The sequence below is a fragment of the Paramormyrops kingsleyae genome, chromosome 5 (assembly GCF_048594095.1).
Source record: "Paramormyrops kingsleyae isolate MSU_618 chromosome 5, PKINGS_0.4, whole genome shotgun sequence".
NCBI classification, from domain to species: Eukaryota; Metazoa; Chordata; class Actinopteri; order Osteoglossiformes; family Mormyridae; genus Paramormyrops; species Paramormyrops kingsleyae.
In genome coordinates this window covers 38,672,239-38,688,028 of record NC_132801.1, presented here as the reverse complement: position 1 = coordinate 38,688,028, position 15,790 = coordinate 38,672,239, and the positions used below count along the sequence as shown (strand labels likewise).

At 39.9% G+C, this 15,790-nt stretch overlaps 2 protein-coding genes across 4 annotated transcripts; both read left to right on the top strand.

Annotated features, from left to right (window-relative positions):
- The first annotated feature begins 3,394 nt into the window (after positions 1-3,394).
- On the top strand, positions 3,395-8,024 carry LOC111833112 (sesquipedalian-1-like). 3 transcript variants are annotated; one of them, XM_023791053.2, is made up of 4 exons: positions 3,395-3,807; positions 5,092-5,201; positions 5,807-6,110; positions 6,872-8,024. In XM_023791053.2, exons 2-4 carry the CDS (start codon positions 5,121-5,123, stop codon positions 7,294-7,296), a joined length of 810 nt encoding a protein of 269 aa, XP_023646821.1. In that variant the 5' UTR covers positions 3,395-3,807; positions 5,092-5,120; the 3' UTR covers positions 7,297-8,024. The 3 variants fall into 3 exon arrangements, with proteins under 3 accessions (XP_023646821.1, XP_023646822.1, XP_023646820.1); XM_023791054.2 differs by lacking the exon at positions 3,395-3,807 and adding an exon at positions 4,299-4,693 and having other exon boundaries at positions 6,932-8,024; XM_023791052.2 differs by lacking the exon at positions 3,395-3,807 and adding an exon at positions 4,305-4,693.
- A 1,967-nt stretch (positions 8,025-9,991) lies between these two features.
- On the top strand, positions 9,992-15,018 carry LOC111833122 (myosin regulatory light chain 2, skeletal muscle). Its single transcript, XM_023791072.1, has 7 exons — positions 9,992-10,138; positions 11,157-11,249; positions 13,179-13,254; positions 13,462-13,566; positions 13,740-13,818; positions 13,914-13,962; positions 14,102-15,018. Exons 1-7 carry the CDS (start codon positions 10,136-10,138, stop codon positions 14,201-14,203), a joined length of 507 nt encoding a protein of 168 aa, XP_023646840.1. The 5' UTR covers positions 9,992-10,135; the 3' UTR covers positions 14,204-15,018.
- The last annotated feature ends 772 nt before the right edge of the window (positions 15,019-15,790 follow it).

The window sequence follows — 15,790 nt, the reverse complement described above, 5'->3', positions numbered from 1 at the left end:
TCATGACCAGTCTGGGCATGATAAGTGACAGTGGGAAAGTTCCTTGAGATGGACTGACATCTGGCATCACAGCTGTATTCAGCTGCACAGCCTGTGGTCACCGTTTGTCTTGTCTTCACTGGACAAGCAGTTACTGAGAATTTATTGATACGTGGAGAGATAGAAAATTTGCAGACTTCAGGAGGTCTATGATATAAAAATATATTTTACAGATGGGAAATCATATTGACCTTGCTATTAAAAAATGTTAAAAGTTATGAAGAGAGTGCATTATAAATGCTGGATTATTTCCTGAGCATTTCACATTGTACAAATACCATCCTAAAAGTGTTCAATTTTACACGATGGTTTTATGAGAACAAGTGTAAACTACCATTTAAATGTTCCTTTTGAACAAACAGCTGGCGCGACATGGTATGAGCATTCACTGATCTGTATTTCCTCTTAGTAAAGATGTGTTAATTTCCTGTTGGTGCCATTTTTTCAAGTCTGTCCAAGTTAGTGTTACATCCTCAGGCTTCACTAATACTTGCAAATACCAAAGCTGCTGCAACAATATTTCTCAGTAATTTTCAGCGATACTTCTCAAAGGGTTTTTAATGGTTAGGAACAAGTTTTCCAGTTGAGAGACATCTTCAGAAATTGTTTTAATATCAGAACCTACAAAACTTATGGGACAACATTGCTGAATTTGATTCAAATCAGAAATGTGTTTATTTGTTTTGTGTGTGTGTGTGTGTATATACTGTATGTATATATACACTCACCTAAAGGATTATTAGGAACACCATACTAATACGGTGTTTGACCCCCTTTCGCCTTCAGAGCTGCCTTAATTCTACGTGGCATTGATTCAACAAGGTGCTGAAAGCATTCTTTAGAAATGTTGGCCCATATTGATAAGATAGCGTCTTGCAGTTGATGGAGATTTGTGGGATGCACATCCAGGGCACAAAGCTCCCGTTCCACCACATCCCAAAGATGCTCTATTGGGTTGAGATCTGGTGACTGTGGGGGCCATTTTAGTACAGTGAACTCATTGTCATGTTCAAGAAACCAATTTGAAATGATTCGAGCTTTGTGACATGGTGCATTATCCTGCTGGAAGTAGCCATCAGAGGATGGGTACATGGTGGTCATAAAGGGATGGACATGGTCAGAAACAATGCTCAGGTAGGCCGTGGCATTTAAACGATGCCTAATTGGCACTAAGGGGCCTAAAATGTGCCAAGAAAACATCCCTCACACCATTACACCACCACCACCAGCCTGCACAGTGGTAACAAGGCATGATGGATCCATGTTCTCATTCTTTTTACGCCAAATTCTGACTCTACCATTTGAATGTCTCAACAGAAATCGAGACTCATCAGACCAGGCAACATTTTTCCAGTCTTCAACTGTCCAATTTTGGTGAGCTCGTGCAAATTGTAGCCTCTTTTTCCTATTTGTAGTGGAGATGAGTGGTACCCGTGGTACCCATTCTTTGTACACCCTAGAAATGGTTGTGCGTGAAAATCCCAGTAACTGAGCAGATTGTGAAATACTCAGACCGGCCTGTCGGGCACCAACAACCATGCCACGCTCAAAATTGCTTAAATCACCTTTCTTTCCCATTCTGACATTCAGTTTGGAGTTCAGGAGATTGTCTTGACCAGGACCACACCCCTAAACGCATTGAAGCAACTGCCATGTGATTGGTTGATTAGATAATTACATTAATGAGAAATTGAACAGGTGTTCCTAATAATCCTTTAGGTGAGTATATATATATATATATATGTGTAAGTGTGCATATATCTACAAGTAACAAAATAGAGTATAATTTTTTTTCACTATACTGTTTGCTAATTAGGATGTTGTTTCTGTATCTTAGATATATTTTTATTTGATAAATACAATAAATAATATAGCACACTTACATTAAGAATTTGAGCCAGCTGAGTTTCAAAGCTCTCCGATCTTCCAGCTTAATGATAAATGCTCTATTTATTAACATTTGTAACTACTAACATTTTTAAAAGTACATAGAAATTCATTGGTTTTCACATATGTCTTCTAGCCCACAGACATATGCATATACAGGTGGGAGCAACTTTTTGAGGTCACAGTGCAGTCGGCCAGTAGCAGCAACGATATGGTTACTCTGCCTATTGAATTACATGCCTAATGCCATTGTCACTTGTCACTTCCTTGTCACTAGACTGTCACTTTCTTTTTATATCAGGAGCTCACTGTCTTGGTTCAATCTGTATCAGCTTGAAAGTTTCAGTTTTGCAAAACAGATCACAAGCACATCTTTTTTCATTTGTTTTAAAAAAAGACATTCAACAAAAATAGTGAAAACAAAAATATTTCTTGTTAATAATGAAACTATAATCTCTCCTTGATATGGTTTGCACAGAGCACCTGTAGTAAATTAGAAACTACATGCAGGGGAAATACACCACATACCAGAGCAGCCTGCAATCTGAGTGATTTGAGTTGACATAACAGATTGTTTTATCAATCATATACAGTCATACAGCTGTAACACAAAGAACACATATGGAAAATGTCATGTGTGTCATGAAATGTATTTTTTCATTTAGTAAGATTACTGCTTTTGCTCTAATTACATCAGAGCTCACTGCATTAGGCATTTGAAAAATGCCTAATGCAGGCAATCCCTGGCTTAAGAATGTCCGACCTATGGACAAGTTGTGCTTACGAATCGACTGTAAATGCACTGGTTTGTAATGATGGTACACACTTCTTTGTGACACTCATGAAAACATTACACAGCTTCAATAATTCTTCGGTGCAAGGTACAATGGAATTCTGTATTATGAATGTTATTATGTATTGTATTATTATTTTATCACTTACGTATAAATCCAAGTTAAAAACAGACTTAGGGAACTCGGTCGTAAGCTGGAGACTGGCTGTTCACTCCTACATGTGATATGCATCCAACACAACATGTACCATATGCAGTAGGAGAATTCTCTCCTTGTCACTCTTCACATTTTTAATTTTCCTTTTTTATCGGACCTAAGCTTGAGATTTCTCACAGACATGATCCAGCTCTGGACATGAATGTGCCAGCTCTCCTGTGCCAGTTGCTGTGCTGAACGTCAGACAGGAAGAAGGTCCTTTCTGTACCAGCTGGCATGCTGAATAACAAACTGGATGGCAGTACCAGTCCCTTTGTGCCAGTTGCTGTGTCAGCCAGGAGGAGTGCATGCAAAGGTCCTGTTGGGAGGCCATGAGCACTAGCAAAAGAAATCAACACCACACAGGCTGGAGGTAACCATGGTTTCCTCACAACTGGCCTCAACAAATGTTAAGTGGACACAGCTGGCGAATGATTTTGTTTTCGACAAGTAGTGGATGGATCAGGCTCCCAGTCCAGGTGGAAAGTCTATGCTGGGAAGACACTATGAGGGAGAGGAGAAAGAAGGAAACCGTTGCATGTGTCCATGTTTTTCTTATTGTGCCTAACAGTGCTTGTCTATCCACATTCCTAGTGTTATAGTTAGAGGTTTATAAACCCATATATTATCTGCAGACAAAAGAGGAATAGAATTGTCACAACGGTCGCTTTGTGTGTTAACTTTCCTGCACAAGGCATTTTGATAGTTTACCTGTGTTGTCTACATAAAGACATGTCTGTACCTGTTACCCCTGTGAATGTGAATTCACCCCACAATTATTCAGGAAGCAGAGAAAAATCGAAGCAAACTATGCCTTGGGAGGCTCTCCTAAACAGACATGTACATTACTAATTAATAACTTCTCTCCCCAGCGACTGAACTTCATTATAAGGTAATCCCAGTAACTCCCCGTAAAAAAATGTGCTTTGTTGCGTTGCCTGATCAAATCGCAACAGAAACAACACTGCAGTACATGTGAGCAAACACATGAATTGCTTCGATTGAATAAATATTATCTTTAATATAAAGATGCTAAAGTCTGATTAAATAAAAGCATTTGTTAATAAAAAATACACCGCCTACTAATAGAACTTGCTTAATTCCATTAGTAGGCGGAATTAGTAGGCTATTAATGGAAAGTGCTTAGTACTTTATTTTACAATTGTTTCAATTCATAATTACATTTTGGAAAAGGTGTTATATATTATAAAACCATTAAATCATCTTAAAGGGAAAAACATACAATATCTAGATAACTGCACATGTATTTAGACTGACATCTACCTGTAAATAAATAATGAGTACTTAACGCATTTCCCCGGGCTACTCAGGTGCTGCAATAATAACTCATATAAAAAATATGATCCTATACATCTCGTCGTAATCCAATTCTTAACCTCATCTCATTTGATAGAATATTATAGTTAAGCGTTGACGTGCTGTCTGTGTCAGTCACCAGGAAGTAATTTATAATCATTTGTACTTGGCAGTACTCTAGTAAGTTACAATATTGTATGTGCGTTAATCCGTAGACCGAAACTCACTGCTAAATACTTTGAACGGCGATCAAGACTCATATTTATATTACTAAAGTTTTTTTCAAATGTTTCCAGCACATTTATTAAGGATCGTACTGTAAGTGCGGAAGCTGAAAGAAAACGAGAAGGTGACACAGGGGAGAGAGGGTATACGGTTATAAGGTTTCACCTTTGCTAACTAATAGCTTCAACACCACCTGCGATCCTCGTAAATAACTTCTAAAGGGAAGCTTTTAAAAGGTAGGCCTTGAAAAATTTATTTAGCTAGGTAAAGTAGATGAATTGTATTTCAATCGCCTTTAATTTAATTCGTTTATGATTTGTTTTAAGAAATCCTGTTTGTGGACGAAGGAGGTTTCGGTTGCGTCCACCGCAGTTGCGCAATTAGGATTGTTTATTATCTGAAATAATATAACGCGCCTGAAAAGAAACATAAAATGTATATTGAAGGATATGCTCAGAAGCTTCCTGTAAAAATAATTATCAGTGTTTTTTTGCATTTTGTGAAGCACTAAAGAGCTTCTTTACAAGAATCGATAATGCGGTCTTTGAGCTTTCTGGCTGTGTGCGTGTGTGCGCGCTTTAATTTAAAACAACTCTGTAGGGAAAGGCTTTATGTTTTTGCTTCCCCTCTTCAGCGAAACGCCGTTGGCTGGGGAGCGCTGGGATGAAGCTCCATGAAAAGATCCTGATCCACTACATGTCCTGCAGCTCACCTGTCGATAAAGAGGGATACCTCTATAAGAAGGTCAATCTGCATGTTGTTGTATTTCTGTAAACCTTTTATTAAGCAATAACATTTAACCAAACGGTTTTTTTCTGTTGTTAAAACAATTTAAAGTGTATGTATTGTCCTGCAAGCTTTTAAATAAATACTATAAGTTCTGAGATATTTCTATATAATAAAATGCTATAAATGACACAAACATACACCTGTTTAAAAAGTATTGTGTAAATTTTATTGTGCATTGCATTAGTTTGCTCTTCATATTAGTGCAAAGGTGAAACAACCGGAAAGGTCATATTTTGCAAAAGAAGCAAGTGGCAAGAGGATGTGGTCATAGCTGGGGGGGGGGGGGGTTGCAACTTTAGGCCAGGGCGGAGTTTAAGTGTAGGAGCATAGACCATACTTGTGAAAATTAGCACTGGAGCTGTGAAATTGTGAGAAGGATGGTTAAAGGTCTTCTGCTGCTAGTTAAATGTCCAAGCATAGCTTTCAGTAAATCTGCACTTTACATGAAACCACTAAGGAGAATTCCTTGATCCATGGTGCAAAAACTATTGACTTGGATCTGTTAATGTACTTTAATTTCTATAATGACTGAACTGCATGTGTTGTTTTGCATGCTGAAGGGTGAGAGGAACACGTCCTATCAGAAGCGCTGGTTTGTGCTGAAGGGGAACCTTCTTTTCTACAAAGAGCGGCATGGAGAGAGAGAGCCATTGGGGGTGATCGTGCTGGAGGGCTGCTCTGTGCAGCTGTGCGAGTCTGAGGAGCAGTATGCCTTCTCGCTTGTCTTCAGCGGAGTCGGTCATAGGACCTACAAGTTTGCCGCTGAGGACCAGAAGAGCCAGGAGAGCTGGATAAAAGCCCTGCTCTCTGCCAACCACGAGTACCTGTCCCTGCTGGTGAAGGACCTGGAGAAGCAGTATGACGGTGAGAGGCAGAGCACACAGTGCTCCGGTGAATTTCATGCGTGTGTGACACGTAATGACTGCATCCGAAATCGCACACTTCCACACTAAATTGTGCACCAAAATAGTACATAAGACATAATAATGTGTCCGAAACCATAGTGTGCACCACTTTGTGCACAAAAAGTTCAAAAGTCAAAATCCAAAGCGTGCAAACACTGTACATTATTCAATCCCAGAATCCTAGACGCAACTTCTAAGGTTTGTTCGGCACTTTTTATGGAGGACATCCATCCAGATCACAGTCCAACAGTTCAAAGATAACGTAGTGCGTCTGGAAAGCGTACAAAGTTTTGTGACCCTTGCTATAGTGTGTACTTTTTCCTCATTTAAGTACTTAGTGCATAGTGTGTGATTTTCAGATGCAGCTAATGTCTCCATCCACATAACATCCACGTTATGTGTTTTTGTGTTTGAATGCAGACTCAGGGGTGCTGTGTGTGTAATATTTAGGTGGCCAGTTTGAATCCTGTAGTCACATTTCCATTGGGCCCTTGAGTAAGGTTAATACCCTACCCTACCCCCCCCCCCAAAAAAAATAAAAAAAATAAAAATAGAATGCTCTTGGTGATGAAACCCCAAGTCTTACCCATATAGTGATATGGACAAAAGGAGGGCAGGAGGGGATATGCAAGAAAATACAAAATACTTTCCAATGTACCTGTCATTGTACACATAGAAATGGTAAATGTAGCATCATTTAATTTTTCCATTTCCTTTCAGAGGTTAAACGAGCTGCCTACCCTGGCAACTCTTACTCACGCTCTACAGTGATTGTCTCAGATGCAGAGCAGCTGAGCCTATCCCTGGCTTCCCTGAATTCCGGTTCCTCCGCCTGCTCCGTGTTGCCGGTGGTGAGAGAGGGTCGCTGCCACAGTGCAAACTTACTCCTACAACCACATCCAGCTTCGAGCAAACAGCCCAATAAGAAATCACCAAAGCTCTGGCCCAAGAGAAATGCTCATGTCACACCTATAAATGGACCTGCGCCCCTTGGAGAGTGGCCCTTGTTGGGATCGGGACAAGTGGAGCAATTCTCTGAATTGCATGAGCACTATGGGAAGGAAGTTAAAGAGCTACGAGCTGATTGGCTGAGGAGAAAGGAAGAAGCACTTATGCTGGAAAGAGATCTAATTGATTTAGGTTAAATGGATACAGATTTACTGCTTTTAAGAACAAGAAAAAAATATGCTATGGAATGCTTTCCTACTCGTACTGAATTTGAAAATAAGGCTAAATTATATAAATTACACTGGTATTTTTCATGCAGTACATGCACCTGTAAAGCAGACCCATTAAGTGGCGAGAGACCATGGCTGTTTGACTGTAATGAATTTGCAGTCTTAATAAGCTCCGTAAACTCATGACTGTGCTGTGTTTGTAGCTGTGAACCTGTGTTTGTCAATCATTTGTATTTATAGAAGTCTGGATAAATGTTGCTGTCACCATTTCATATAGATGTAAAATATAACGGGAATGGCAGAAATCTCATTATTGTAGGGTTGTTTGACCCATTTCTGTGGGCTTTGCTGGTGGGGCCATCAGCTGTGGAAGTGGAAATGTGCTTTTGTTTGCTGTTACTAGCACATGATTTCTTAACAAGCTTTGGTGGCAGAATGTTTCAGAATTTCTCTGGTCTGATACATTGTGAGACGTGGCCTCCCACTGTCAGGTCTTATTTTTTTCCACTGTGAGTATGGCAGTAGGCCTAACCAGCTGTACTAGTGTAGTGCAGAATGCGGTGAGCACTGAATGAAATGTGTGCTTAATACATACCTGACAGAGGCTGGGGGATAAGCTGATGAGGCCTAACAGGCAGTAGTGCACCAGGCACCATTACATACGACAATGGTGAATAAACAAAAACATGCCAGTATGACAACAGGCTCTCTCTTTCTGTCTATACACACATACATATATACATGCATACATACATATATATTGGATGGTTGATCAAGTTTGTATGGTACTGTGTACGATTCAGTTTGTATGATGCTGGGGATTGTTCTTTACACTTTTTAAGGCATCTGTGCGAAATGCATTTAGCAGTCAACCCAAATTACTGGTGGTGTTTAATATGTGCCAATTTCTGATCTCGATGCAGAATACAGTACAAAGGGTGACAGTACAAACTATGATAGATACTTCATTGAACTTGGGGAAATTTGTTTGCCTATAGCAGCTGAGGAACATAAAATGCACAGATAAAAGTACTTGACATCGAGTTTTGATACAAATTTGGCTGATATGCATGAATATTTATATGATAAATTTGATCATCTTGTTTTTGGTTATACGGTGAAAAAAAGTTTTTCTGCAAAAAAAAGTTTCCAGGGCAAAACTAATTGTGCCTCTAGCAATTTTACCTCTTGACTGCTCTGTTCATTAAGACCCTGTATAGTGTCTGGTTTTATTATTTGTGTCAAAGGTCAATTATCTGTTATGTTAAATGCATGGAGCCAGACATACATGAAATAATGATAAGCACTATTCAAAAAGGCTCAGTGCAAAAACCTTAGCTATATCTTTAACAGGAGTTTGTGGTGAGAGTGAAGAGGGAGAGGTAACGAGAGTGTGGGAGAGGAGATTCATTTTCACAGTCTGTTGGACAGTCTTTACTGCTTACTGCACAGTCTTTCTTGGACAGATACACATGGAGCTCTTATAAGGAATTGAAAAGGGCACTTGGCTGTGAAACATACAGCAGCACTATTCACTGCCTTTCAAAGGTTATTTATAAACTTCTTTGCATTTATGTTTGAATTTTAAAAGCCTTCACAGTGAAGATCATTCTAAACCAGTAATATTGAAGCTTTATGATATCTGCTTCTATGTATGTGTATATTTCTGTATATATATATATTCTATATATAATTTCTATATGTAATGTCTATATATATTTATTGAGTTCAGCAACAGTGTTTGAAGGTGCTTAAAATATATGTATAAAGGTAAATATTATGGCAGTTAGACCACACACTATACATTACTTCCTGTCTGGCTGTTTCATGTCTATATGTATGTACATGCCATACATGCATGCATACCAAGCACACATTCCATTCTCATAGGCATGTGGAATTATATGACATCATCAGGGTGCGCCTTGTGGTTGGATGCATTTCCACTAAATCAGTGACACATTGATCGAGCTGAGTTATACGGAACATTGTAGATTTTGACCAAGGTAAACAGCACTCGTAATATGGTAAAGAAGACAAGGCATATGATTTGAAGCAAATTTAGAATGCTTTAAGGCAGGTATGGAAGCTAAATTCAGCAATTTGAGGTACTTATTAAAGCATGTCAAAAGCTGAAATGGATAAGCATTTTCAGTTGCTTAAATGGGAAATAGAATCTTTGTGTGGAAAGATCATGTTTTCTGAAAATCATTTCAGTGCTGGGAATGTAAAACCCAATACTATGCACTGTGACTGGGATAGTAATTGTTTTGCCAATTCATGCTGCTGTTGAGCACTTTGGGGAAACTTTGGGAAGGGCTGTATGTAAAGATTAATGTAAATGAATTGAATTTAAAAGCTCACTGCTATGCAGTTTAGGACATGATTCAGACAAAGGAAACATAGACTCCTTGGTTGAGATGAGATGGTGAGAAATGACAATGAGAAGGACTGTTTTTATTGGTGGATGTGTCACTAATATCAGGTGTGTCCATATTAGTCCACGAATCACATTAATCGCCAGCCCTGACCTCAGTATCAAGTTCACTTCATTCCAAGATGCTACAGGTCTATTTTTGATCAACTGTAAGATGATATTCCAGCACTTCTCTGCCTCTGATCATTTCCTTTGCTCTCTCTCACTCTCTTTTCCAACCAAACCTGATGTCGTGGCTATAGTTAGCCAGTCAAAGCTGGTATATAAGCCCCCAGAGCAGCCAGATTACACATCAGTGTGTCAGTCACATCAGTGTGCAGCTTCACGTAGCCTTCTCTTCCTGACAGGCCCTACACACACGCTCTCAAGATGGTGAGTAACACCACTCCTCCACTAGCTGAGTGCTCCGCTCTTACTTGTCCTTAAACAGAAACATCTACAGGAAGGCCAGGAGTAGTATCTGAACTAACAAATAACTACAACTCAGATGTCCATTACAGTTTGTTTAGATCATTCAGTAATTAAAGGAAATATTGTGCATACAAATTTAAGTGAATTTCTTGCAAGTCAGCAAGTTTAAACATTTTTATACATGCTCAAAGAAAAAAATGGGCTACATCAGCTTGAAAAATAATTTCTGACAGCATATTAATTAAGGTTTTTTTTTTACATTTTATATAACTTATGCATGGAATACATAGTTTCACTTTGGATTGATTTCAGAATTTTAAACCTGTAAACCTAAATACACAAAGCATTTTGGAAAATTTGTCATGTCAGGATGAATGTGGCAGTATAATGGTATACATAACCTTACGTCTTTTGTCCCAGAAGTGAGGATATAAATTAATCTGGCTGAACCTCAATCATAGAGGAGAGGTCAAATATACTGTACATAGCAAAAGATACAACATCACACCCATTTAACTAAACCTCTATAGTGGCAGCACAATCGGTTTGTTTTGGTTCTTGCTGCATGCTGCACGCGTGGCAAAATACATCTGCTATTGTCCACTAAGTCTGTTTGGATTTTATTCTATGGATTTTATTAAGCCGATGGATGACTGCTATAAAATGAAGCATCAAAGAATTCACTGGTTTATCATATATTACTAACTAATTCTCAGTAACCATTTCTTTCCATGAGATCAACAAAAATAATCGAGTGAGGAAAAAGTCGGAACTTGAAAATATGCCAGAAGATAATTTGATAAAGCTTTGCTGAAAGAGGAAGTGTCTTTATTGTCCTGTGTCTTTTTTGGTTTGTTTCATATGGCTTAGTAAGGTTTCTGTGCTTGAAATAGAGCAGAGCTGCTTTCTGTCTGTCTGTGCATTCGCTGTGTCTGCCTGCTGTGCCAGCTTTAATGCAGTCTGCATATCTGGTCTCCAGGCACCCAAGAAGGCCAAGAGGAGGCAGGCCGAAGGCGGCTCCTCCAACGTCTTCTCCATGTTTGAGCAGAGCCAGATTCAGGAGTACAAAGAGGTCAGTGTCACTGCAAAACTGTCTTTATCTGAACTTGCTGTGATTTACAGCACTGAACAGTGACAGCAGTAAGCTGTATCAAGGCTACATTCTCCACTTTCTTTCCAAATGTTATGGAGGGCTGGGTGCTGCATGGTTACCATATTTCTACATCAAAGTTTCTCAACCCAGACCTCAGGGACCCCCAGACTGGTCAGGTCTTGCTCCTCCTAGTTCTCTGCCAGACAGAGGGTCTGAGGGTCCCCAAGGACCAGCTTGGGAAACACTGTTCTACTTCACCTGTAATGCTCAGTAGTGCTGATTTGTCAGCTGTCTCCCTACGTCCTGCTCTGTCTTTATTCTCCACAAGGGGGAGTGTCTCATATGGCAGCTAAAGGAAGCAGTGTACAAGGCATGACGGGATAAGGCAGAGAAGGAGGCAGGAAAGCTGAAGATGAGAGAATCTGTGGCAGCGATAGTACTTCCTATCTGAAAGTTGTCTCCATTAGAATAAGAGGCAGCAAATGAAAAGGAGTATGTGGGATGTAAGAAAATGACAGAAAAGGGGATGACAAGCTGGTGAAAAAATGCAGAGGTACTTTGTGAGGTTGCAAGTTCACTTGTAGAGAAGTGGGGAGGAGAATGGGGTGTGGAAAAGATGGGAGTTTGTCACTGCTGAGGATAGAGTGTAACTGACACCCACTCCTTGAATATCTCAGAGGGAATGTCCGACATGGCAATAACGAGCCTGTTAATGTCCTGCACAGACAGCTCCACACCAGCTGCCTTTTAAGTCTTGGATTGGAAAGCCCATCTTGTATTTCATACGCCTGAAGGAAGGGCAAGGAAAGACAGCCAATGCTTGGGGTATAGAACAGACAAGCTAAATTAATTACTGCTATATCCTGTACTCATATGTACTTTATGGGTATCTATGGATCTATAGGGTTGGTTTTCATTTTCGATTTCCATGTTGTACATTGGATGTACAGCATCCAGATTATACTACAAAAGCTGAGTATCTAATTGGACACTACATTTACTGTAAGAGATCAGGGCAGCACAGTGGCTCTGTGTGTAGTACTGTTGTCTCACACGTCCAGTGTTGGGATTTGGATTTCTACCTCTTGTGTGTGTGTGTGTGTGTGTGTGTGTGTGTGTGTGTGTTTGTGGGTTTGCATACATCACATTTGGGGACCAAAATGTCCCCAAAGTGCGGTAAAACCTGAAACTTCCTTAGTTTTGGGGGCACTTTTCACGTCCCCATTTGGATAACCTCAGTTTTATAAAAATCTGTGAATGCAATCAAAAAAGTAAAAGTGCCAAAAGTTGGTGTCATGGTTGGGATTGGGGTTTTTCCAATAGAAATGAATGGAAGGTCCCCATTTAGATAGGTAGGACAACATGTGTGTGTGTGTGTGTGTGTGTGTGTGCGTGTTCGGACTGTGCATATTTCCCCCTATGTTGTGTTGGTTTCCTGTTATAGTCCAGACACATGCAGTTGTGCTAATTGGTATCTTTAAATTTCCCATAGTGTGTGTGTGTGTACAGTACGTGTGAAAGGGCATCCTGTCCAGGGTGTACTCCAGCCGTGTGCCCTGTGACGGACTGGCATCCTGTCCAGGTTGTACCCCAGCCGTGTGCCCTGTGACGGACTGGCATCCTGTCCAGGGTGTACCCCAGCCTTGTGCGTAATGCTGCCTGGGACAGGCTAAAGGCACAACCCTGGCCAGGATAACCGTTTGGAAGATGGATAGATGAATGGAGATATGCTAAGAGAACACAAAACTCACACACTCATATTACAGAATTATATTTATAATGAGTCCTATCTGAAATTTGTTTGGTCTTTGCCTGTTTTATATGGTAGGCTCTTTCTCATTCTGCAATGGATAGTACTAGTTAGTATTGTTCTAGTGTATCAATCCGCCACCACTCTCTGTTGTTCAGGCCTTCACAATTATTGACCAGAACAGAGATGGCATCATCAGCAAGGATGATCTGAGGGATGTGCTGGCCTCTTTGGGTAAATACCTATTTTTGCAATGGAATTATTTGCTAATTAGTTAGTAGTATTGTATGAGATGAGATACACATGTTCTGTAGTACAATGAAAATCTGGCCTTACTAGTTCTTCAGAATACATCACATTATCCTGTGTGCCTGCAATGTTTGCTTAAGCTACTGTATAAGAAGTCAGTAACAGTTAATCTCACATTGTATTCCTGTCTAGGCCAAATGAATGTGAAGAATGAGGAGCTGGAAGCCATGATTAAGGAAGCCAGCGGCCCCATCAACTTCACTGTCTTCCTCCAAATGTTTGGTGAGAAGCTGAAGGGTAAGTTTCAAAGGGTAACAGTTTCAGTACAGGTGACAGTTTCAGTACTGTCACCTGTATCCTTTTTCCTTAGTACCAAGTGATCTTCCATGCTGTTGCCTCTTCACTGATTATACCCAATTGCAGTGTTGGTAGTTTAGTTTTCAGAATGTTTTCTGCCTTTCTTCTGTCAGGTGCTGATCCCGAGGACGTTATCGTATCTGCCTTCAAGGTCCTGGACCCCGAGGGTACCGGCACCATCAAGAAGGCATTGTACGTTCATTGTTTACATTTGGCTATAGACACGTGTTCCGAATGACCTACCCTGAGGAGACTCAGCTCACTGAAAATGCTCTTTTCCTGTGCAGCCTTGAGGAACTCCTGACAACTCAGTGTGACAGGTTTTCTGCTGAGGAGGTGAGACTTCATCCATACATCATTGTCTATTTGTGCTAACTGTAGCCAGTTCTGTAGAATTATATTTATAATTCTACTCTAGTTCTGCCCCACATCTGAGAACTGAGGCTCTAACATTCTTGCACTCTCCAATGATCAGATTAAGAACCTGTGGGCTGCCTTCCCCCCTGATGTGGCTGGCAACGTTGACTACAAGAACATCTGCTATGTCATCACACACGGAGAGGAGAAGGAGGAGTAATGAAAAACAAGAGTACAAGAAGCAATAATCCTATGCTCTTCCCTAACTTGGGCTTCCCTTCTCCTCCCCAGCCCTGTTCCCCTGCTGATTACCTCACTCACTCTACCCGTCTCCATCACACAAACCCAAAAAAACACCAGACACTTTACTGGCCCATCAGCTAGCAGAGAGTGCTACAAGGACTTTTCCATGTGAGTGACAACCAGGGAACTGGATATAGTACCAATAAAAATATCCCACTACGTCAGTCTCTTTTTCTCTCTTTCCAGTTCCTCCTCTTTCTATCTATCTGTCTCGTTTTGTCTGTTAATTTGTGCCATTCTCACCACCATCATCCCAGTTTTAAGTCTGTTTTAAGGTTTATGCAAGGGTATTGTGGTGCAAACCAAAAAGGTAATTCTTCAGGACTACAAATAGTCAGTTTACCACTATCTTTAAAATGACAAAAGGGGACAGAAATCTTGGGGGATTTCATTCTATAATAGAAGATATCTCCCCCCCTTCTCAGTTTTTTCTCTCCTATTAGGGGTTAGAGAAAGAGAAGGCCATAGATGGAGAGAGAATACAATACAAAAAAAGGCTAAGCCTCCTTCAAGGGATGGTCTCCTTCTTGAGAGAGCGAAAAAGACAGTGAAGAGCAGGAAGAGCATGAGAGAATGAAAGAAACATACCATCTTCATTTCCCTTTCCTCTTCCACTCATCTCCCCATTCCAAGTTTTACCTCCTTTTGTCCGTCTCTCATTTCCTCCAGTTTCTGTCCAACAATCTCTGTAAGAAACAAAGCCGAAGTACCAATAAAATATGTTTCATACCACTGTGTCTATACTCATGTTGTGATGGGGAGATGATAAACATGCCCTACAGTGGAGAGCTGCATAATTTCTAGTGGGTCAGGGTAAACGCCAGCGTCAGGATCACAGTAGGAAGCGTGGCTCCATAACAGCAGAGGGCCTTCTTAAGAAAGAGCTCTTTTCACAATGTTCTATTCTAAATACAACTCAAAATATTATAAAAAGCAAATGATCTTGTGCCCTCTGTGGTTGGGACAAGGAAATTTGGAATCTATACAGGTTTATAAATAAATCAAGGGTAAGAAACCTTATCCACTGAGCATCCATACAAGGTACAAATATCTTGTCTAAAAAATGACAAGAAAATGTATCTTGGTGCAAACATAATGATAGTCAATACATACTCAAATCTGTTACTGCCAATATTTTTCATCATTTTAAGTGTACTTAAATGTTCCCATATATCAGATAAAATTTTTAATAATTTAAAGGGAAAATAATTGGTGATAGGTCTGATTCTGGTTCTGTCCATCCAGAATGTCAGTAATGAATATGACCCCTATAACCTCTAATAATGTTTTATGCCATACAATATAAACCATTGTGTGTAAATATATGAAGCATCAAACCTGAATTGAGTAAATCTAAAAGTTGTCTGTAAAAGTTGTCTAAAACTTTTGACAATTTTGATATAGATTTTTGTTTTGAGGACTGAAAATGTGCTTTTTAACTACACATTGATGCGAATTTTAAGGAGATTTAACAGAAGAAGGCTGCCATAGGTTACACTTCCAA